Here is a 23,468-nt window from a genome sequence, read left to right as displayed (position 1 = left end):
CATTGGCTATTGAAGCAGCGACGACAGAGAGGGCGGGTTTAGAGGCCTGGCCACACCGCTAATTGGAGTAGCCTACAGGTATCCACTGACCAATGAGCTGGTAGGGCCCGCCGGGGGGCGGAGCTAGGCACAGCCCGTGAGGACCAGAGATGACAGTGTCGAGGCAACTGGGAGCCCAAAGCGGAGCCAAAATGGGGTCACCTGGGGTTGGAGCCGGGGCGCGGACCCGAACCCGAGAGGTGAGAAAAGGGAGGGGGCCGAGCACCAGGGGGCTGTTACCATGGGAACCACCGGCGTGTTCTTTGCCCTCTCCGAGTAACGGCTTCAGGGCGCGTGCGGGATTGACGGGCTGTGTGACGCAGTCACCTCAGCGCCATGGTCCCGTTACCCTGGCAACGGAGCACCTCCCCTGCTCTGGCCACTGAGGGGCTCTTACCCCGATTGCGCGGGGGACTGAGGTCAAGGGAGGCCACGTGACTTGCCCGGGGTCGCCCAGGAAGGCCACGGCGAAGCGGGGACTGAAGAAGCCAGGTCGCCTAAGTCCCAGTGCCTGCACCACGGGTCAGTGCTTTGTCCCCTCCTGGCCCCCATCCCTCTTTACTAGCCAGATACCTTGGACATCAGCAGCTCCCTGAAATGAATCGCTGAGGGTCAGGAGGGATAGTTGGGCTCCGATTTTGGAAGGCTACAGTGGGACCCTTTGTCGGCCTTATGGAGAGGTTGTAGCCTCTGCCCCCTAAGGTTACAGCCAGCTTCCATTATAAAACCTATTTTAACCTCCCTACAAATATAGCATGGAAAATGTACATGGCCTGACAACTGCCAGATTTACCCCAGAGGTCGAAGAGGGGTGTTTGTGTTACAGGTCATTGAAAAATTACCCTGATGTTTGTTTCTTTGTCACCCACTATCTCGGAAATGCTTGTTCATAACTCTCCATGTTTCCCAAATAGTTAAATCTCCTTAAAACTCCCAACCTGGCACTATTTGGGGAAAAACAGATTGTAATTAAGCAAAGTTGTTAATGAATTTTGTTGTAGATAGTTTGGGGTTGATTCCTGCTGCCATTGACTCCAGTGAGAGTTAGAGGCTCAATCCTGCTCCCATCACTATAAATGAGAGGTTTTTTCTATTAATGGCAGTTGGAACAGGATTGGGTACCATAGGCCAGATTCACAGCTATGTCCAAAAAGTGCTGGACACAACTGAAGGTGGGGAGGAGAGCATACAGGACTGAGTTGCATAGATTATAGTGTGTAAACTGAAACAGCCCCAACAGCAAGACCTTTGCATGACAGGAAGAGCTAGAGAGGCACTGGGTATTCTGTTTTTTGTGGGGTTTAGGTCAGCTCTTTTATGTTGTATTTTCTGCCTTCCTGCACCAATGGGAATGCAGCTGGCTAAGCTGGAGTTGGCATCAGAACAAGCAGTAGGCTGTGTGTGGGAGTTGCCTCTCAGAGCTCAAGACATTAGTGTCAGACAGTTATTAATGGCTTTACTGAACATCCAGTCTGATCTCTCTAGGTGTTTCCACCTCAAGATTCTTCAGATTCTGAGCCAGAAACAGAGAGAGTTGGTGGTATCACCCAGCCCAGGACAAATGAGCAGCTGGATTTTCTCCAGGCAGGCAAGGAGATGGCAGCTGCCTCAGGCTCAGCTGAGGGGTATTATGACACACTGCAGGCACTCAAGATGAAAAACAGACAGTATCTATTAGAACTGGGCTTGCTTTACCAGGTAAAATTGGAGAGTGACCAGAAACCCTTCAAGGAGGAACTGGAAGACTTCTTCCAAGACAACGGGCGATTGACTCTGCAGGGTAAGCCCTATGAGGCTTCAAGGTAGGACACATTGGAAAGCTGTTATTTTCCTTCTGCTCATTATCTTCCTCGAAATGCCTCCAGTTGAATACCGATATTGGCCGAGAAAGTGAGGCCTAACCCTCCACTCAGTGGCATTTCTGTTTGTCTGTCTGTAACATGATAACTTTGGAATACCGTGTTGGGTCAATTCCAAAATTTCCGGGAACGTTCTAGGCATCAAGGGGTGAGGGGCCCAGCTGTGTGTGCAGCTTAGCCTACATAAGCAACAAAGTATACAGATCTCTAGTATATTGCATTTATATAGCACTTTTGATCAGAGGTTCTCAAAGGACTTTACAAATGTACATAAGTGTCACTTCTACCCAGCCAGAAGGTAGCTCTCTATTGCATGTCCCTTTGAGACTTCTTATCACTTTATTTGTTACTGCCTCTTTAATAATCATGTCTTTGTCCTACCCACAGATCTAGTATCATAAGCCAGTCCAGTTCTTTAACTGACCTAAACTTGGACAGTCCTTGGGATCAGCAAAATCCTCTTTCACTTCCTCAGTCCCACCTGAGGCCAAAGATTGCTGCATCTGCCTGGGTCTCTACTATCACCATCCCCAAGCCCTTCAAGATGACTTTGCGTGAGGCTCATAAAAAGCCCCAGTTGATGAAATCACGTGCATCCCTTGAGATGGAAAAACAAAGGGACAAAAGACAAAGTCAGGAGGAGGCAGAGTGCCAGAAGCAGTTCCGGGCACAGCCGGTGCCTGCCCATGTCTACTTGCCACTCTACCAGGAAATAATGGAGCAGAATGAGATTCGCAGGGAGGTGTCAACACAGAAGAGAAAAGAGTTGCTCCTTTCCACTCAGCGACCCTTCAGCTTCCTGGAGAAGGAGGACAAGAAAAAGGAGGCCATCAGACAGAAGGTCTTGGCAGCACTAGCTCCAGTTGAGAACTCCAAACCAAAAGGCAGCAAGACAGTCCCTAAATCCATCTATAACCCAATTCTTGGGGATAAACTCAAAGGTAAAGTGCTTAGTGGTCTTCCTGTAGAAAGGATTCCATGTCTGCCTCACTTTGCCAGTCATGTCTCTTGCTGTCTGGCTGCTATGACAATGCATGCTGGGAAATAACATGTTCTGCTTCTTGTCCTGTCAGGCTCTTACTGATAGGGACATCTCTCCAGGAGAAGACTGCTCAGAGCCATAAGAAAGAAGTAGTTGTCCCAGGTGTAGGGATTGAAAGAGGGCTGCTTGTTAGCCTGTCCGTCCACCATGTACAAACATTTATTTTATCAGAGTAAAGCAGGGAGGCAGGACTCTCACACCTTGAAGCAGGCAGTGAGAACTTCCCAGCATCTGCAGCGTGTGAATTGGGAAGGCATTTTCTCCACCGTGTAGTATTGCATAGTTACATGAATTACATGAAGAGGTAATGCAGTTTTGTTGTAGCAGTGTTGGTCCCAGGATATTAGAGAAACAAGGTGGGCAAGATAATGTCTTTTATTGGACCAACTTCTGTTGGTGCGACAAGCTTTTGAGTTACACAGAGCTCTTTTTCAGTTCTGGGAAAGGTACTCAGTGTCATAGCTAAATACAAGGTTGAACTGCATAAGTAAACTATCTGTTCAACCTTGTATTTAGCTGTGACAGTCAGAGTACCTTTCCCAGACCAAAGAGCTCTGTGTAGCTCAAATGTTTGTCTCTCTCACCAACAAAACTTGGTCCAATACAAGATATTACCTCACTCATCTTGTCTTTGTAATGAGGGAGTAATGGTTAAAGTAGATCAAAATAGGAGGGGGAGTCACCAATTCTAGTGATGTTGTCATGTAGTGACATGACATTGCATCAACCTGTGTGATGGAACATGGCCCAGAGAAGAGCATGGGAATGTTGATCTTTGAAAAAGATCCGTGTCTCCAAGTAAGCTCATAGCTGTCCAATCATGAGCGTGTACAAGTACACATGAATACACAGCATGGGAAAGGCTGTAGGAGCACATCCCTTGTGCTCCCAACCACCCCCTCCTCTCACACATCCCACCATGGAATGCCAGAACAGGAGAGGAACCTGATGGGGTAATTCAGTTTTTCCCCTGGATGGGAGGGGGGAACCAGCAGTGGGACAGATCTTCCAAGAAGGCAGATGGGAGATTATAATTTGGCCAATCATTTCTCTCCCATCAGGTGCCACTGCTGCTCCACATATATTGATAATAAGGCTTGGAGTCCTATATAAGGTGCTCAGCCAAGCCACTGCTTCTCCTTCTTCCCCACTCCTGATTCTTCTACCAGATGAATCTTTATTTCACCAGCCAATGAAGAAGCAAGAGCAGGAACCATAGAAGTTCTGACACGACACCTCTAGCTTGTTCGTCTTATATCAGGGGACAAGTTCTGTGATGGCACTGGCTCAGCTCCTTTAACTGGCTTGGCTGATGTCAATGCACAGGGCTTTGTTAGGTTAGTGACATGCCCCTTTAGCTTACTTTGCTGATATCAAGTTAGAAGTCTCTCTGAAGTCACCAATTTAAAACCTCTAGCTTTCTGGTCTGTTGTTAAAGGGAATGATGTTGTATGGTCACTCAGTGCCTCTTTTTGTCTGGACTGATGTCAAGGCATCTTTGAACTCATGGGCTCAGCAGCTTTAGCATGCTGTTCTGATGCCAAGGTACAAGTGCCCCTGAGCTCATTGGCTCACCCCCTCTAGCTTGCTGAGTTGATGTGAAAGTACAGGCCTTCATGAGGGTTACTAGCTCAGGGAAATTTACACCTTTTTCTGAAACATCTAGTATTGGCCACTGGTGGATTAGATAGATTTACAATATTTTCCAGTACAACAGGGGTCAGACTGTTGATTCTGAGGTACATGGACTATGCTGGTCTGTGACAGAGTTGGCAGTGGAAGATTAAAGGACATGATGAATCTTAAAAGTTCAAGATGGGGAACATCTATTAAGTTATGAAAGTCTATACAAGATTGTTCTCCACAGTCTTGTTTCCAGGGCTCTATATAGTCCACTTTTAAATGTCCCAAGCAATGAGGCTTCCACCAGTTCCTTCAAGCAAGAATTCCTTGCTAAGTACAGCTCTGTCAGGGAACTTTTCCTCATATTCAGCCTACTTGAAGACCCCTAAATAAATTTTCCTTCCTTCAGATATTTATAGACTTGTTACACTGTGGTTGTTGTTTAGGCAAATGGCACATACTTAGCTCTTGAGAAATCAATCCCCTAATCATTTTTATTGCTCTTCTCAGTCCCTCAACTTTGTCAATATTTTTCTGGTACTATGGTGCCAAGAACTCAAACCACTGTTGCAGGCAGACCTCACCAGAGCCATGTACAGTCTCTCGTCACCTCCATGGTCTGTGACATGATGTGTTTCTATATATTACCCAAATTTGCATTGGCCATTTTAAAGCCATATTGCATTTCTTTGCAAATGTCTAATTTGCTAATTGCTGTAATCCATATCCCTTTACATTGAGTGTGTTTGTTATAATTTTTTCACCAGCTATACTATCTTGTAATATACTATTCTAAATGGACTATTAGACTGAATGGATAGGGAAGACATATAAGATACTTGATTGGTAAGACAGCTGGTGTGATCTGAGAGTGTTGCCTGATTGGGTGGATCATTGTTTTGCTATTTTATGCTGTACCGTTATGGTCGATATCCCAGCAGCCCGTGTGGTACCCTGTACCATTGTAATTAGGTAACTGACCAATTGGATATGCACAAGTGCAGGTTTCATGTGTTATATAAGAATCAGTGGAAAAAATTGAACATTTTCAATAGAATGTCACGCTTACGTCATTATAACCTTGTAAACTGTATAAACCTTGTATATTTCTGTACAAGCCCTATAAAAACCTTATTGTTCCATCAGCAATATCCACCATTCTGTCTAAAAGTGGAAAAATTATTTTGTGTACATAGTGTCCACGAAAATGGCACACGTGAAAGAAGTCAAAGTTGCATATTATCCCTACAACATACACTCCCCACCTCCCATGGAAAATTAGGCCCAGAAATTACATGAAATGAGGACTTCAGGGATGCAGAACTCTGCTCCCCACTGTATGCATTTTTACCTGGAATCTTTTCTAATATGGACTAAGGGCACTGGATCCTGTATAGAAAAAAAAAATCACCTGGTAAAAGTATACTCAAGTTACAATGTCTGGATCATGTGATTAGCCCCAGGGACATTAGTCAATAGAAGAAAACAACAGATAATCACAGAGCCCCCTTACCATCACATTCCTGCAGGACAGAAGGGTGCAGCTACCTTCACCAGCACCCTTATGGTGGTGGTGGAGAAACAACCTGTCCAGTAACTGCACCCCTGGAGGGATGGTGTGCTTAGTAATTTATGCCACAGCAAGGGAGAAAAATCAGTCCATGGTGCTTGTGAGGGGTTGGGAAAAAGTCATAAAGGACCAATCTTGCATTTTGGTAGAAAAATGCACTAAGCAAACAAATACTGAACACTCTACTTGTGTTAGCCTCTCCCATTATGATGAAATATTTGTAGGAGCAAGGTCTCACTGTGCTCCCAACCTCTCCCTTTTCTGTGTTGGCAGTTCCCAACACCCTCTGCCAGTTTTTATTCTCATTGATTTGGTTTTGTTTCCCAGAAGCTGAACTCTACAGGAAAATCCGCATTCAGATGAGAGCCAAGGATTTGTTGGAAAACTCCTTGGCTCCTATTGATCCTAGCAGCAGACAAAGAGAGCCACAGTCCCGAATCGCCACCAAAACCAAACAAGAAAAACTCAGCTTCCTGCAAGACAACTTCAGCTTTAAACCAAGAATTAATCCAGCGGTGCCTGATTTTGAAAGACTTTACTGGGTGTTTCAGAGAGAAGCAATAAGGATACGAGAAGTCAAAGAGCCAACTCGTAATCAACCATTTAAACTGAGAACCTCCAATCTCCACTGCAGGCAGAGACAGGCTAATGAGCAGAAAATGAAGGTGAGGGGATGATGTGTTTCTGCAGCATTACACCCTTCACACCGCGCCAGGTATCCGAATGCTGGGATCTCTGTCTTCTGATTTGTAATCATATATATTTTTACTGAAGCTGACCTACCTGACAGGGAGACCTGTCTGCTCTTGTCTAACATGGCTCCTTCCTAGATCCCTGGTCAGCCAGAGGCAGGACATTGAAGAGTGAAGCAAAGGCAGCCAAGGCTCAGCCACTTCTGCCTAATCCTAGACAGGTCCCCCACTGAGATCAATCTGACTTCTGCCTGCTGGAGGAGAGCTGAGGGGAACAGACTCCGTTCAAGACCAAAGTCCAAGACCTTCCCCAAAACAAGACAGAGTACAGTGAGCTGCTTCTGCCAGACAGAGGGAGAAAACTGGGTTCATGGTGTAATATGAGCAGTTGGGCACCAAAACACTGATCCAGTGGGCTGCCTCCAGGAGTATATGGGACTTGGTAACCCAACAGTGTATTCCAGAATGATGAGAATAATAGCCTTTCCATTGTTCCATTCTTTATACTGTGCTAGGAAGAAGTCATACAATGTGTTTTTTAAATATTATAATTTGCCTTATGTATTTTCAACAACCTTATTTCCTTATCTATATTGAACAATCTGTGCCATTTATTAGAAACTCATTTCTTTGTAAACATTATGCATTCTTATAAAATATTAAAAAAAAAATAATCTAAGTAATCAAGAAGAAAGGGAAAATTCATGCAGAATATCTGCACAAGCTTGTGGACAATGACATGCATTAGGCTGTGGAATAGTCTTCCAAGGAAAGTGGTGAAAGATGGTCTTTAAAATTAGACTGACAAAACCCTGGAAAGTGGTAATGCTGCACTGGGAAGAGATGGACAAGATTATCTTTTCAATCTCTCTCTTCAGTGCCATGTTAAGGACTCCCACCAACCTCATTGGTAGGCGTGAATTGGAGGTCTGTCCTCACAGACTGCTGCAGACATGTTTGAGTCTCTTCAGTAGCCACCTAAAGAACAACAAAGGAGTTTCTGCACATTTCACAATTATACTAAACTAGATTTCATTTCTCTCTGGATTTTCAGCAGCCTTCCAAGGCTCCAGTGCAAAGAAGTTGTTCTCTGACTGGTCTCTCCTCTCTCTCTTGCAACACCCTTCCAGTGTACATTACAGATGCAACAAGAAAGAGGGAATCAGCAATGAGGTGAGTAGGAAAAAAAGTACGTGGTTACAGAACCATGCCCCACTAATAATACAGTAGAGAAGATGACATTTGAAATAGTTTAGCTCTTCCCCATCACACCTGCCACTCCCACCAATGCCTACATTGGTTTTTCTGGAAGCAGCTTCTCCCCCATTGAATGACAAGAGGTGCTGACTTCAGTAAGATGTGTTTTTCCTTCTGCATGTCTGTCTCTCTCTCGTTTCTTAGATAGTCCCATCACTTCCGTATCCAAGTGCCTGTTGTTCTCCCTCTCTCATCTTCCTCCATATATTTCCCCCTTGCTAATCCCTTTCCCTTGCTTGTTCCCTCTCTTACCATGCTCCCCCCAAGTATTTTTGGCATTACATGGCAGTAACACATTAATTATCCTTTTAGACAGGTTGTCACACTTCAGCATTAGCCAAGTGAGATTCCCAGCCAACATTCATGGACTTTGAAATGAACCTGTTGCCCCGTTACTCACTTTTCTCTGTGTAGATGCTCCCAGGAAGACAAAAAGAGCAGGGAAAATGAAGGAATTCATTGGATGGAGATACAGAGAAAAAAATGTCAGGCTATGCATAAATCTATGAGCAGTCGAGCAAAAGCAATGGATCCTCATAAAAGCCTGAAGGAGACGCACAAGGAGAAGATGAAACAGAACTGGTCAGTATCCCAGGCCACATCGATAGATAGCTCTTTGCAGCAGTAGCTTGTTTTTAAACAACAAAAGATAATTGCTTTGGAAGGGGATTGAACCTGGGCACCTATGACCCAAAATCTACCTTCCTCTGGCAGCCATGCCCATTTCACTGTCATTTTTATTTTATTTTTTTTTTGCATTTCAACACAGCTCTTTCCAAACACATAGAAAAAGCCACAAGGATCACATTTTCTGTGAATGCCTCCACCACTGCAACCTCAATATTTGTGTTTGTATTAACTGTTTCACTTTTCATCTTCAAGTGGAACCTTACCTAGTACTGTGTACCCTGCAGCAGCATAAGTGCATTTTATCTGATGCACACAGTATGTGAAACAGAAGCAAAGTAATTAAGAGCATGTCCTGGGATATTTGAGATGAGGATTTCCAACTGATCAGAAACCAAGTCAGCCTGTCTTAGGGCACCACAATTAGTCAGGGAACTTTTCCATTTCAGGCAGAATGACCGCAAAAGAACAAAGGAGTACAAAAAAGAACTGGAAGAAATGCAGATACGAGTCAAGAACCGACCATATCTCTTCGAACAGGTCACAAAGGTAACCACTCAAAGCTCCAGTACCAGTATGAAGCACAAGATATTTTGTCAACTAATTTTTGAGATGAGTAAGGAAGCTGGGTGGAATTCAGTCATGAATAAGAAGGTGCAAAGCTATGTAGTCTCTGGACTAAATTCAGAAAGGGACAGACCTAGAACAGCTTCCCATTTAATGTTTGGCAAACTCCCTGCCTCCCTCAGGAAAAATACCACTCCACTGTGCTCAGCTGTTCTGTGAAGCTTTACAGCTACTTACTAATTTATAAAGCAGTAACACCCCAAGGCCGTAATCAGGATTAGGGCTTCATTCTGCCAGGCACTATATGAACTCCTTGTCCCTGCCCTGAATAACATAGTTTACAATGTAAAAATCTACAACTAATCATTTGAAGACCATACTCAGTTTGGTGTTTATTCTGTACTTTTGTTTGGAAAGTGGCAGACAGGTCCTAGAAAGAAACAAACAATGTAGTCCCTCCAATCAACTGCAAGCTTGTTGGGCAGGGACTATTTATTCAGTACCTCTCATCACTGTACAGTATCCTCTACATATCATACTATATTAAAAAGAAACAGCTTAAAAAACAAAGTTTTACTGTGACTGCAAACATTGTACCATGTAAAAAACTCCCTCCTGGGTTTCCTCTTTCAAATTCTACACATGAGCTGTGGAATAGTGTGATTAGATGTAGGGACAAGCCAGCTGCACACTAAACTAAGCCTCTTAAAAGAGCTGTCTTCCCAGCTCATAATAAAACTGTTCAGCTGAGCACTTGATCTGTGTGGGATGAGAAAGACATAGGCATCTCTGTGCAGTAACCCCACTGAGGTCAATCTCCTGTTTGTCAGGCTAGAAAGAATTAGCCAAGGTTGGTGTGGCATTCACTCACCTAAAGAGGAGGCCATCCACACTGATAGTATGGTTTAACCTTTAGAAGAGCTGTCTAATTTCTGGATGGATGACATCTTGGAATGGGCAAATTTGCAGAGTTTAGTTGGAGTCAATGAAAGATGTTGGATTAGTGAGGGGGAGATGACTTCTGGCTGCTTACAAGTGGACTGGGTGGGACTCCAAAGTGGATCTGATTCCCACACCAGTCCCACCTTACTCCCCTGGGCGTCAAATTACCTGCTTCCCGATCTCTCCCTCAAACTGGAAACCAGCACAGAGAAAGAAGGGTGTAGCTAAATCAGGATTGGGGTACAGCTGTTGGCCTACTAGGACGAGGATGCTGTTCGCAGGAGGTGTGAGAGGGGCAAGGAACAGGAGTGTGGAAGGAGGTGGCTCACAGTTGTGACTCTGAACAGAGCTTTCTCTATTATCACAGCCCCTGTGTAGCTGCTAGAAACCGAAACCTTCTAGATAGAATTATTTTAGGGTGTCCATTATGGGGAAGAACCCAGTTCTGGTTGGTTCATTTTTCTGTTTCAATTCCATAGCATGATGCCCGGCAAGAGGCAGAGCGACACTACCGGGACACCCTTTGTCAGGTGGGGCTGAATGAGGAATTTGTAAAGAACAAAGGGAGAGATGCTACTGACCTACCAAAGGAGGAAGAGACTGAAACTCACAGATAATCAAAGCAGTAAGGATATAGAACCAACTCCCCTGTCTTTGGCTAGACAGAAACATTCTTCCTCCTTGTTCCCAAAGAATTCTAATCTGTGCCATCACAGGTGAAAAGTATAATTCAGTTATGCTGTATCAAGTAATAAGGCTCCCCTATTGCTCTTTGTGCTTATGACCCGTATGACCAGACTTCTGCTTCTCATGCATAAAGTAGCTCAGATCATTTCCAATACTTAACAAAAGGTTCTGACTCTTTCTACAGAGCGCAGGAGTCTCAGAGGGACACAGACATTGGCACGATACAGGAAGAAGAATCTTAGGAAGAGCAGAGAACAAAGAAAATGACAACATAAGAACCCTGCACAAGACTCAGTGGACCTACTTTCAATTATTTCCTTTAGTCCAAGATGCTTGAAAGCAGCAGTTCTAAACTTTTTACTTGCATGACCCCATTTTCAGACTTATTGCTTCCTGTGACCTGACAGCATGGAGGATGCCATTTTGTAGAGCAAGCATGATCTCACACACACTGTACATGCAAGGTCACGCTGTGTGGAGCAAAGTGGCATCCTCCACACACTCAGGAGCACCGTAAACACATCCACTGATGACATGACTGCAGTCCCATCTGCCGACGGCACAATCCCACTTGGGGTCACAATCCATAGTTTGGGAACCAGCGTTCTAGAGTTTCAACAGTAGAACCTCAGAGTTATGAACCCCTCGGAAATGGAGGTTATTTATAACTCTGAAACGTTCGTAACTGAACAAAACATGGTTGTTCTTTCAGAAGTTTACAACTGAACATTGACTTAATACAGCTTTGAAACTTTACTATGCAGAAGAAAAATGCTGCTTTCCCTTTTTTTTTAGTAGTTTGCTTTTAACACAGCACTGTACTGTATTTGCTTTTTTTTTTTTTCTCTTTCCCCTCCCATCTCTGATGCTGCCTAATCGTGTACTTCTGGTTCCAAATAAGGTTTGCAGTTGGTCAGTTTCTAACTCAGATTCTACTGTATTTTCAAGTGACTGACTTAAGAGTTGCTGTGGTTTGGATGACATAGGAAGACTACACACAGGAGCAAGAAGGTGAGGATTGACTCTTGCCTAGAACACTTCTTGGCCCTCTCCCTGGTCCCCTCCTAAATCCCTCAAAAGTGTTCCCCAACTGACTCATTTCCCTGTCCCTTATTCTGGTTTTCAGGTTTAGAACCAACAGTGAGACTGCGTGAAGCAGGGAGAGAGGAGGGTGATGGGTTGGGGCACTATTGCTGAAAAAGAGAGGTAGACCTGAAGGCATGTACGCTTGTGTTCACTTCCTTTGTACTCAAAAGACTCTGAATGGAAAGGGAAAGTTTAATAGATTTTAAAATTTTGCTCTGAAGCTGTCCCTTGTTTTTGATGTTGATTTCTGTTGATGTTTCATGTTGCATATGTATGTTGAAGTGGATTTTAAGTAAGATATTTGTACAGAATAATAGGTTTCTGGATTTGAATTCCCCTGGGGAGAAGACTTGAAAAGAAGCTCTTCTCTAGCATCTTGCCTCTGCACCAGCTGAACAGCAGCTCTGCTCCTCTCCTATTGTTATGGAGACACGGTCTTGCCATAAAAGTTGCAACCACTTTCCATAATAAAGCTCTATTTTAGCCCCTTCTAACTTTGGCTCAGATCATGGGTTCGGCATGATTTACTGTGAAGGTTGTCAGTGCAAGGTTTGAGGAAATTCGTCACATTTTGAGCTCCATGTAATTAAAAAGCTATCCAAATCTGAAGTTTGGGCTCCTGTCCAATGTTGTTCTCTCCTAGCTCAAAATCAGTTTTTTAACACCCCTTAAAGCTCCCTGAAGTCATGTCCTGCCTATATGCTGTAATTAAGCAAACTTCCTAGAAATGTAGGGCTGGAAGGGAACTTGAGAGCTCTTCTAATCCAACTCCTTGTGCTGAGACAGGACCAAGTATACCTAGACCATCCCTGACAGATGTTTTCTAACCTGTTCTTAAAAACCTCCAATGGCAGGGATTCCACCACCTACGTTGGGGGCCTATTCCAGCGCTTAACTATCTTTATAATTAGAAAGTTTTTCCCAATATTTAACAAATTTCCCTTGCTGATTACTTCTTGTCCTATTTTCTCAGAACATGGAGAACAATTGATCACCATCTTCTTCATCACAGCCCTTAAGATTTTAAACAGTGTCAGGTCCCCCCATATTTTAACACGAGTATCAAATGGTCTTTTCTCAAAACTAAATACATCCAATTTTTTATCCTTTCCTCGTAAGTCAGATTTTCTAAACCTTTTATCATTGTTGTTGCTCTTCTTGGGACTTTCCAATCTGTCCACATCTTTCTTAAAGTGTGCCACCCAGAACTGTCAAATAGAGCAGGACAGTTACTTCCCCCTTCTTACATACGACATTGCAGTTAATGCAACCCAGACTGATATTTTTTTTGTAACTGCATCATATTGTTAGCTCACTTTGTGATCCACCTCAGCAGTATTACCACCTAGCAGTTATTTCCCCTTTTGTAGGAAGAAAAAATTAAATGCACCCCTAAGTGTAGTACTCTTCAGTTGTCTTTATCGAATGTTATTATGTTGATTTCAGACCAATTCTCCAATTTGTCACAGTTGTTTTGAATTCTAACTGTCCTCCAAAGCGTTTACACCCCTCCAACTTGGTGTCATTTGCAAATTTTTATAAACATATTCTCCACTTCGTGATGCAAGTTATTAATGAAAACATTGAATTTTACCAGCCCCAGAATGGACCCCCTACAGAACTCCCCTCAGGTGTGTCCCCAGAGTTTCACAGTCAACCACTGATTACTACTCTGAGTACAGTCTTTCAACCAGTTTTGCACCCACCTTACAATAATTTCATTTTTTTTCCAATTTCAAATTTTACAAAGCCCACATTTCCCTAGTTTGCTTTTTTGTTGTGGATGGTTTTGGGACCAGTTCTACTACTGATATCAGTGGCTGTTAGGGGACCAAGCCTGTACCCATTAACATTAGTGGGAGCTTTTTCTACATGGATTTCAGTGGGACCAGGCACTATGTATGAGTATGTCCACTGCACTGCCTGGCTGCATCTTAAATGATATAAAGGGTATTTCTATAGCTGACAGCAAATAGAGATCTTCCCTCAGATAACAGCGGGGGTGGGAGGGTCTGTGTTTTTAGGGGTAAGTCTCATTGACAATTTGACATAATGCACATTTTCAGAAAATATTCTAAGTGCTTTGAGATTAAAAGATGGCTCCTTTTTAATTTTTTTGCAGGATGTCTGTTTCTTTGTACCACCCTATCCTTACTCTCTGTTCTCTCTGCATACCCTTCAACTTGGAAAAAAAGAAGGTAGGCGTAGGAGTTGGCACTTTCCTTTCCACCAGCTGAGCCAGTGCCCCAACTTGAGTTGACACACCAGTGCTGCAGGGTAGCAGTCCTTCTCACTGGCTGAGTCTCAATAGAATTTAAGCTTTCATTTAAAACAAAAATTAAGTTTTCTAGCCTTTCTGGTTGAAGCACCTTCTAAATGTGGAACCAATGCAAGTGCTGAGTCTGCAGACAGAGAGAATGGAACAGTATCTCTGAGAATCACATATTGTCCCTTCACTATAGCAAAGGTCCCTACCTACAGAAGAGCCACTGTTATTCCATTAGGCAGGGGTACTCTGTGCAGAGAGGTTTCAGGGTGTGAGCAGTCTGGTGGCCAGGGCACTACATAGGCCAAATCCTGTCCCATAGAAGGGTCACAGAGGCCTCTGCTGTTACTACAGCCCAGAAGAAGTAGTGGTGGTGGTGGTGAAGGGAATGTGTTGTCGCTGTGTGCCATGCCACTAGGTTGGATGAGATGGGGAGAACAGAATTCCTTCCCCACCCCAAATCATTTTCTGTGTAAAGCCCATTTATACTCAGGCTTGTAGGTGTGTACCTGTGGGTGGCAGGAAGTAGCATATCGTCCTAAAGATGCAAACTTCGACCTTTATCTCAATGGGGTGCTAACTCAGAAGTCTAACAACAATCATTTAAATGTCCACACAGCTAACAGTTTCACCACAGACCATTATAACAGAAAGATCCAGAGTTAGTTGGATTGATGGAACATGATTAGAGCACCATTACCTTTGTACTCACCGCAGCTACTATCTAGCATGGCTGGCATGTTTTCAACAGTGACCCTTGCACATACTGTCTGTGCCACACTTTGGGAGAAAGATATACAAATTATTACATTTACAGAATTTAAATAAAAACACTTTCTGCCAAACCAAATCAGAAGCCAAAGAGCGAAACAGGCTGTTTATTTACAATACAGTAAACACTTAATCTTCTACCTCTGATTTTTAAATAAAAAAACTAAACATACTAATAAGCATTTTAGAAATGAAGAAATATGGGGCAAAGCAAGCAGCAGAGCTGGCTCTGAGGTAATCCTCTAACTTGTGTCTGGCCTCAGACTCTGGGGCAAGGTGGAACTCTAGGGAACATATTTTCATAAAGCAAGGAAGAGTGGTGGAGAAGCTTCTGCTCCTCAAGGAAAAGCCTCAGATTCTAGTTAGGGTCAGCCTGGAAATAAACCTTCAAAACTCAGAAGGAAGAATGGGACTGCAATGCTCTGATTTAGAATCCACAACACCCTAAATATTCTCCTCTAAGAAAAGCCCCTATTAGTTGCTTAAGCAATACTAATAATGCCTTGTAAGTGCTGGAGCTTGTGAACAAACTTCAGCTTCAGGTGAAAGTGGTTTGATGTTGCAGTGGTGGAAGTGCTGCATCCCTCCCGATGGCAGGTTTAGAAAGTCCCACCTGTCAGTCCAACATGATTAGTGGCTCCTGAATTTAGCTTCAGGAATCTGCTTCAGTAACCAGGAACTCTCATGTTCTACATCTCATATCCCATTCTGGGCTGCAGTTTAGTTTTTGTTGCAGCAAGTCATGAAAAGTAAACTGCCTGCACAGCATGTACTCTGGATTCAGGTCCTGCACCTCTCCTTTAAGAGATCTGCACACAGAAGTCTGTTCTTTAACTTTACATCCTGTGTCTTCTCTTACTATATCATTGGTTTCTTCTTCCTTTTGTAACTGTAAAGTCAACACACACACAGTTCAGATTAACATTTATCTGCATACAGAGCATCATCAGTATTCTGCACATAGGACTTGTTTACATTCTTCCAAATCACCCACAACTGTCCTGCTACCCACAAACACCCAACCTGTTCTAAAAAGCTTGCCACAACATGCAGCCAAAGCAAGCATCCCTGCTCCCAGGACCAGGTCACCAGCACCTGCCTCCCAGTTTTCAGAAAACTCATTTTCCTAGGCAGCCATCTGAAAACTTATGTTGAACCCCACTCTGAATTAAAATTTTAAAGTGTCTGGAAGGAAGAGAGGGAGGAGAAAGAATGGCAGGAGGATCAGACTTAATCTATAAACCTATTAAGTAAAATTGCAACTGAAAAGAAGCCCAAATTGGAGTAAAAAAAGTGGCATAAAGTGAGCTTGCTTGAACTGAATGAAATTATTGATAAAAGAGTTTGACAGTCAGTTTTCAGACTTGTTACAGCAACCTCCCACCAAAAAAAAAAAAAAATTCTTAAAAGGGATGGAAGTGTCTATGTGAAAAATCTAAAGCTTGTTTTGATTGGACAAGATTGCTACTCCTTTTAGGCAGTTCTGGGGAACACTTAACAACATAGGATCATTTGACTGAATCAAAGATATTCCACCCAGACGACATCATTATCCCCATGGCTATGTCCTGAGCAACTGCTAAGGTTCCAACTATCTCTGTCTGGCATGTACGTTTCCTCCCATCTATTTTATATCTTTCTCTTTTTGCCTTCTATATAGTAATAGTTCAGTTTAACCAACCAGAACAGATTTAATGTTGCAGTATTTTGGTGAGATCTGGTCGGAAAGCTAAATGCGATTCCTGAGCAGCCTGTCTTAGTAAAATTTTGCCAAGGCCCTGGGATTTCCAGTTGGGTCCTGTACTGTGCTTGTGATCTTCCAGCAAACGAACTGCAAGTCAGACACACACCCTCTTTTGCTATTTTTATTCTCTTGCCTTTGTGTATGTTTTGGCTTGTCCTAAAGACAAACAGGATTGGACTTTTAAACAATTTAAGAACTGAGAACAACCATCTAAATTTGATTCAGTTCAAATAAGAACAGTTGATGCCATTTAAAGAGACTTCAGACATAGATCCTCCCTTTAGTTTAAACTACTCCTTACAAAGGGGGAGGTGGGAAGGGGAGAGAAAGGAGAAAATGGTATTGCTAAAACAAACAGCTGAGTTTTAAATATTATATAGCGTACTATGAATTTACCCACATCTTGGCATTGTAACCATGAACTCAAGTTATGCTGTGACAGTAAAAACAACAAAATAAGCGACTTAAAAACCATCTCTGATCATCCTAACAAAACGAGCTGTGTTCTCAGGCCAGGAAGGTGTCTTTCTTTTGGTCTACAAATATCTTAGAAACAGCAATGTGAAAATACAGACTCTTCATTTTTATTCTGAAATTTAGCAGCAACATTAGATTTTTTTTTTTTAAACTTTAAAGAAGGAATAAAGGCCTGCTCAACTGACCTGTACATTTACTGTAGTAAAGCAGACACCCCATAGGAGTGTCTCCCTGTTGACATGGTGACCAGGTGATGAGATTGTGGCAAAACTACATCAGGTGCTGATTGGAGGGCTCCTGGTGTTGCTTCAGCAAGAACCTCTGTGAATCACAACACATTTACAGACAGTGGTACCACACATTTAGATTGCAATTTGCAAATAGACCTATTTAACTGGAGATTAATTTAAGTGCATCAAAGCACCCTGAGCTCTTCATGTGACACACCAAACAAACTTGATTGTGGCCTTCAACAAAATGACTAAGTTAGGAGGATAAAGAGAACATAGCAGGTATAATTTAATTATATTAAGTAGTACATTTATTTAGACTATTAAGAGTCAGCCCTAATAGTGAGATGTATTAGCATAGTCTCTCAAGGTAAAGGATGAAAGGCCTGTTGCTTGAAACATTTAAAACATCTTAGGTTTTAGGAGAACAAGCTGCAGGAACAGTATTGCAATGCCTTCCTAGGACATGGGCTAAAGAATTAATCTCTTTTCCATCTCCAGCTTTATAATTCATTCTCCATCTACTCATCCCACTACGTGCATAGTAAAAGCAACACTCAATCATCCCTCTGCATCATAGTGAGACTGGAGGAATGACCCTACTTCAGTCACCACATATAAGGGGGTGGAAAAAAGCGCAGCTGGTCTCACCCTCCTCTACTCCAATAATAGACTCAGTATCTGGCAGGTGCAGAGACTCCACGCCAAGACGAGGCTGAGAGTTCATGGAGATCAGATTCTTACTATGCACAGCTGCTTCTTCCAGCAAACTGCTGCCCACCAGCGACTCTGTTACAAAAACAACGTGCTGTGAACTATCTAGACTCTGCCTTTGCGGCCCACCACCCGCAGAGGAAGGGACTTCTCTGTCTCATACAGACCCAGCGAAAATGTCTATTTTCCAAAGATACCCACTTCCATGAATTCCCACTCTTGGGTCTGTGCTTCCAGCACACCACCAGGTGGGAACTCCCAGAGTTTTAAAATGTTAAACCCTTAGAACACCTGCAATACAAACAGGCAGAGGTGGATATATTAGGTGAATTACTTATATAGGAATAATAGGTTCCGCACCCTAAAACAGAGGAGAGGTATGTATGAAGGGCATAAGCTTCCCTTCAAAAGAGATCAGATTCAAGATTTTTCAAAGCAAGGGCCCACCTGCCCCTTGGCTGTCACCCAGAGATGTCCTCCTATCCTTTACCCTCGACCTTTCTCACCTACTCCTTTCCCTTCACCTTTCCCAAGAAGGGCTTCCTCCCATCCAGACAAGAATTCCTTTCTCCATCCTTCCCTAATCTCCTTAGGGAAGGACAACCTGCCTGCCCCCACTGGCCTGTCCTCTCCTATTCCTGTAAGAACACTCTCTCACCACCACCTCCTCCTCCTCCTCCTCCTCCCCCCCATATACCCACTTGTTCACTCATGTGTCGGAGTACCCCCCTCATATGCCCATCCCAGGGAGGATGCCTTTCTCTCCTGCACATTCCTTACCCGGTTGCTCTCGCTCTCTACTTCCAGCAGCTCCAATTCTGGAGTGGTGCTTTCTCATATGCACATTCCGGCTACCACTCTGGGAAAATGTCTTCCCACAGATATGGCACTGATGGGGCTTCACTCCTGGGGGGGGGGAGGGAAAAAAGAACAGACCAAGCTGATACTTCTGAATTTGGGAGTAAACACCCAATCAATAAATGGGAATATGGAGTCAAAAGGATAACATCATTGGCACTGAAATTCAGGTTAAAATCAATTCCTGTTTTCTAGAGAGAAGTAATTCTATCAGAAGGGAAGCACTTCAGAGATCAATGTTGCAAAGCGCTGAAAGAATCAAGTCTTGAGGAGGACTACCAGGTTCTCAGCCCTGTTTTGTGAGGATGTGTAAGTTATTTGCAGTGTCTGGCTATGTGCTCAGGAGAGATGTGGAAACATTTGATCTCTAGTTTGTACCTAGAATGTACTCTAACCAAAAGAGGGGTAGTGGATGAGGGCAGAGTCTTGTGCAGTCTGAAAGATGTTGCCGTCTCTGGCCCACGCCATGAGGACGAGGCAGGGTCTGGTGTCCAGCCTCTAGTTAGTACGTAGGTTCGCGGTTTAAAGACCAGCGTGTAGAGTTTTCACCGGACAATGGTGTTCATGGCCCACAAATGGAAGGCCAGTGGAGATGTTCAAGGAAAAGGGGTGGAGTTAAACTTAATCCCAAAGAAACTATAAAAAAAAACAGCCCCTCCCTGCCGCACCCCACAGCCTCATTGAGGACCCCAGAACAAACCACATTTGGAGTTTGCTGACCACGTTTGATGTTCAAAAGAGAATGGAGACCTTTTTATAAAAGTGAAATACCTCTACTATTTCAAACTCCTGTCTCCCTCTTTGTCCAATTACCATGAGATTAAAAACCAACACACACACACACTCCTCCAAACCTGCTGTTGCCGACCACCACATGAGAGAGAGCTCAGATGGAGTGATTCTGATGATTATGGGGAGCAAAGGTTAAAATCTATCTTATAGTAGAAAGCTAGTTAAAACTTTAACTATGTTGTAGCTATCTGGCTCAATGACAAATATTTTATATAAATCAGTGAAATATTTGTACCTTTGAATTTAGAAATGGAATAAGCTAGAAAGGAAATGCAGGAGATAAATCATAATCTAGTTTGTGTACTTGTGGCCTAATTGGCATCACAGAGACTTGGTGGGATAAATATCATGACTGGAAAATTGGTATAGAGAAGAATAAGTTGTTCAGGAAGGGCAGGCTGGGAAAAAGGGGAGGAAGTGTTGCACTGTACATGAAGAATGTATACACTTGTTCTCAGGTTCAGAAGGAGGTGAGAGGCAGACCAGTTGAAATCTCTTGGTAAAGATAAAATGGGGAAGAAGGAAAAAAAAAAAAAAAAAAAGCAGACAGGGGTCTACTACAGAACACCAAACTGGGAAGGAGAGATGAATGAGGCAATTCTAGAATAACAGAAATACCTGTAATATAAACATAAGACCTGTAATAATGGGGGATTTTAACCTTAACAGATATCTGTTGGAAAAGTAATACAGCAAAACACAAAATGTCCAATAAGTTCTTGGAATATGTTGGGAACAACTTTTTGTTTCAAAATGGGGAGGAAGTAACAAGGGGGACAGTCATTTTAGACTTTGATTCTGTCTAACAGGAAGGAATTAGTTGCAAATCTGAAGGCAATTTGGGGGAAAGTAATCACAAAATGATAGATGTAATGATTCTAAGGAAAGAAAGGAGTGAGAGCAGCTGAATATGGACAATGAACTTCAAAAAGGAGGCTTTAACAAATTCAGAGAACTGGTAGATAAGTTCCATAGGAAGAATATTTAAGAGAAAAACAAGTTCAGGAGAGCTGGCAGTTTATCAAAGAGAGTATCTATATTCAAGGCACAACAGCAGACTATCCTGGTGTGAAGAATTAGAATATGGAAACATGGCTGCATCAGAAGCTCTTTAATGGCCTGAAAATCAAAAAGGAAAAAACTGCTAACGATGAGTGTCACGCTGTCTGGAATGGCTCACAACTGTGAGTGCCACTCTCCGATCAGACTGTCAGAAAACAGGGAAGACACCTCAAAGTGGTGGTATGTTCTATAATTAGATTTCACTAAGCCAGTAACAAACGTGAACTCCTGGATCACTACATTAGCCTTACCATGGAGTCACGGATAGCCCCCTTAGGCGCTCCAGCCGATACTACCATCCAGACAACTGGACTTTGTGATACTGGTCATTATGCCAAATATCACATCACATTAGGTTACTCCTGTGATGTTATATGATTAAAATATGACCACGTAGATCATTGTTCCTACCACTGTTATATAATTGCAACAAATCTTGTACAAAGTATGTCATGTAAGATGTCTTTGGAAAAGTTTTGATTTGCTGAATATGATTACACTATTTGTATACATGTATAATTTTTGTAGCTGAAGTTATGAATATTGACTATGTACCTGTACTTCAAATGTGTCTGCCCCGTGGTAGTTTGCATCCATGGTCAGCACATTGTGAATGGAGTATTCAAGTTGATGGCTCATCAACAAACACAATGAACCATGAAAGAAACCTATCCACACCTGACATGGGTAAAGACACCTGCTATGACTCAGCAAAGCATGCATGGACATGTGACTTGCCCATGTGACTCCAAACTCCATCTTTTTACTTGTATTTTTCCCACAATCTGTGCGGAGGACTTTGTTTGAAAAAAATGGGTTTCCCTCCACATGGCAGAAGCTATAAAAGGCCCTGGAAGCATCTCCATTTTGCCTCTTTCCTGCTCAAACCTCTGGACTATGAACTTATACTATGGGAGCATTCTAACAAAAGGACTGAGGACCTTTCAATGTTTTGGAAGTAACCAAAGACTTAACAAGCCAGCAGTTTATTCCATCATTGCTACAAGTCTGATCCAAGAACCTTGCGATTTTTGTATGTATTTGATTCCTTTAACCAATTTTAACTCTCACCTTTCTTTCTTTTTATAAATAAATCTTTAGATACTAAAGATTAGCAACAGCATGATCATTAGGTAAGACCTGAGTTATATATTGACCTGAGTATGTGGCAGGTCCTTTGGGATCAGAAGAACCCTTTGGTTGATGAAACTGGTTTTAAATAACCACTCATCATTAAGTCTAGTGTTTTTGGTGGTGATACAAGGACTGGAATACCTAAGGAGACTGCTTTTCTGACTTCTTGTTAGCCAGTGTGGTGCAACAGAAGTTTACTCCTGTTGCTGGTCTGGTATATCTTGTGGGAGAATAACCACCAGTTTTGGGGGGTGTCCTATTTCTCAGCAGTTTGTCCTGAATTTGGTATTCTCAGTTATGACCCACTGAGGCACAGTGACAACTCCCAACCAAAAGGGTCAGTCACTTACCCTAGGTCAATGGATACTCTCAATCTCCAAAGACAATGCTGGCAGCCAATTTCTCTAGTAAACTAACTAAAGATTTATTAGCTAAGAAAAAGAAACGTTATTGAAAGGTTAAAAGCAGATAAAATACATTAACAGGTCAATAAGTCTGTAAGTCCAAAATGACAGCAGAGATGTAGTAATCTGCTAGTTTTCTAGAAGTCTCTCAGAGTTACCCAAACCAATTTTGGGGATCTCTGTCTTGCATCTGGAATGCTTCCTTGAGTGTGTCCAAATAGTTCATAGATATAGGATCGTTCCCTGCATCCATTCTTATAGCTCCTTTCCATGGAAAGCAATCTGGGAAGTGCTTTCATTCACAGTATGGGCTTCTCCTTGGTTGACTAAATGCATACTGAGTCTGCAAATTTCCATTGCTGAACATAATGACCCAGGCTTTAAAGTTAGCAGCCCTCTTCATTTACATTTCCAAGACTCCAATTGTGTTTGATTGGTAAGAGTAATTATCAGGATATAAACTATGTAAATTGTAATGTAATAGCAGTCCTTCCTTAGTTTTCATGAAGTTTACACATCAAGTAAATTCTCATCTTAATACTAACTCACCTTTTGATCTAGGGTTAATTAAGTACAGGAATATACATAACGTAATGTGATAGCAATCAACAGAATATAGACAGGTTAAAACAATATCTATTAACACATAAGCGAATTGATCTATGTACACTAGACTACTTAACATTTCTTTGATATTCACACAGAAGTGAACTGGCCTACGGCTCTGACCTGCTGGGCTGTCAGCATCACAATAAGTATCGGAATAGCACAAGCATGCAGGGACAAAATCAGAAAAGCTAAAGCACAGGGTTGCATCTAGCCTAGCAAGGGACATAAAAGACAATAAAAAGAGGTTGTATAAATACATTAGGAACAAGAGAGAGAAAGATGAAGGAAAGTGTAGGTCCACTACTTAGTGGGGAAGGAGAGCAAATAATGGAGGAGACCAAGAAGGCTGAGGTGTTTAATGTCTATTTTGCTTCAGTCTTATCAAAAAAGGTTAATTGTGACCAGATGCTTAACAC

At 42.7% G+C, this 23,468-nt stretch overlaps 2 protein-coding genes across 8 annotated transcripts in view; one reads left to right on the top strand and one right to left on the bottom strand.

The window, feature by feature from the left end:
- Nucleotides 1–119: 119 nt before the first annotated feature.
- Nucleotides 120–13,204, top strand: FAM161B (FAM161 centrosomal protein B). Of its 5 annotated transcripts, XM_074955897.1 has the most exons (9): nt 120–239; nt 1,525–1,841; nt 2,286–2,839; nt 6,461–6,798; nt 7,880–7,998; nt 8,497–8,664; nt 9,159–9,258; nt 10,698–10,843; nt 11,090–11,221. In XM_074955897.1, the coding sequence occupies exons 1-8, from the start codon at nt 150–152 to the stop codon at nt 10,833–10,835; spliced, it is 1,824 nt and encodes a 607-aa protein (XP_074811998.1). In that variant the 5' UTR covers nt 120–149; the 3' UTR covers nt 10,836–10,843; nt 11,090–11,221. The 5 variants fall into 5 exon arrangements, with proteins under 5 accessions (XP_074811998.1, XP_074811997.1, XP_074811996.1 ...); XM_074955896.1 differs by lacking the exon at nt 10,698–10,843 and having other exon boundaries at nt 7,883–7,998; nt 11,090–13,204; XM_074955895.1 differs by lacking the exon at nt 10,698–10,843 and having other exon boundaries at nt 11,090–13,202.
- Nucleotides 13,205–15,145: 1,941 nt separating this feature from the next.
- ZNF410 (zinc finger protein 410) overlaps nt 15,146–23,468 on the bottom strand; it is a 31,500-nt gene continuing 23,177 nt past the window's right edge. For 2 of the 3 annotated variants that reach the window (XM_074955891.1, XM_074955890.1), the window contains exons 9-12: nt 18,974–19,099; nt 18,131–18,268; nt 17,435–17,570; nt 15,146–15,917 (exon numbers count right to left, since the gene is read on the bottom strand). In XM_074955891.1, coding sequence (XP_074811992.1) covers nt 17,443–17,570; nt 18,131–18,268; nt 18,974–19,099 — 392 coding nt within the window. In that variant the 3' untranslated portion in view covers nt 15,146–15,917; nt 17,435–17,442. Of the gene's footprint in view, nt 15,918–17,432; nt 17,571–18,130; nt 18,269–18,973; nt 19,100–23,468 lie in introns of those variants that run through there. The other variant, XM_074955892.1, reaches the window with a different exon arrangement.

Source organism: Natator depressus, chromosome 6, assembly GCF_965152275.1.
Source record: "Natator depressus isolate rNatDep1 chromosome 6, rNatDep2.hap1, whole genome shotgun sequence".
NCBI classification, from domain to species: Eukaryota; Metazoa; Chordata; order Testudines; family Cheloniidae; genus Natator; species Natator depressus.
The sequence above is the reverse complement of the archived record's forward strand: the minus strand, read 5'-3'. Positions and strand labels throughout refer to the sequence as shown.

Coding starts and splice junctions, on each gene's coding strand:
- FAM161B (XM_074955895.1), top strand. CDS start 150: ATGACAGTGTCGAGGCAACTGGGAGCCCAAAGCGGAGCCAAAATGGGG. Junction 1,842..2,285: donor AAGCCCTATGAGGCTTCAAG/GTAGGACACATT, acceptor TCCTACCCACAG/ATCTAGTATCATAAGCCAGT. Junction 6,799..7,879: donor CTAATGAGCAGAAAATGAAG/GTGAGGGGATGA, acceptor CTGGATTTTCAG/CAGCCTTCCAAGGCTCCAGT.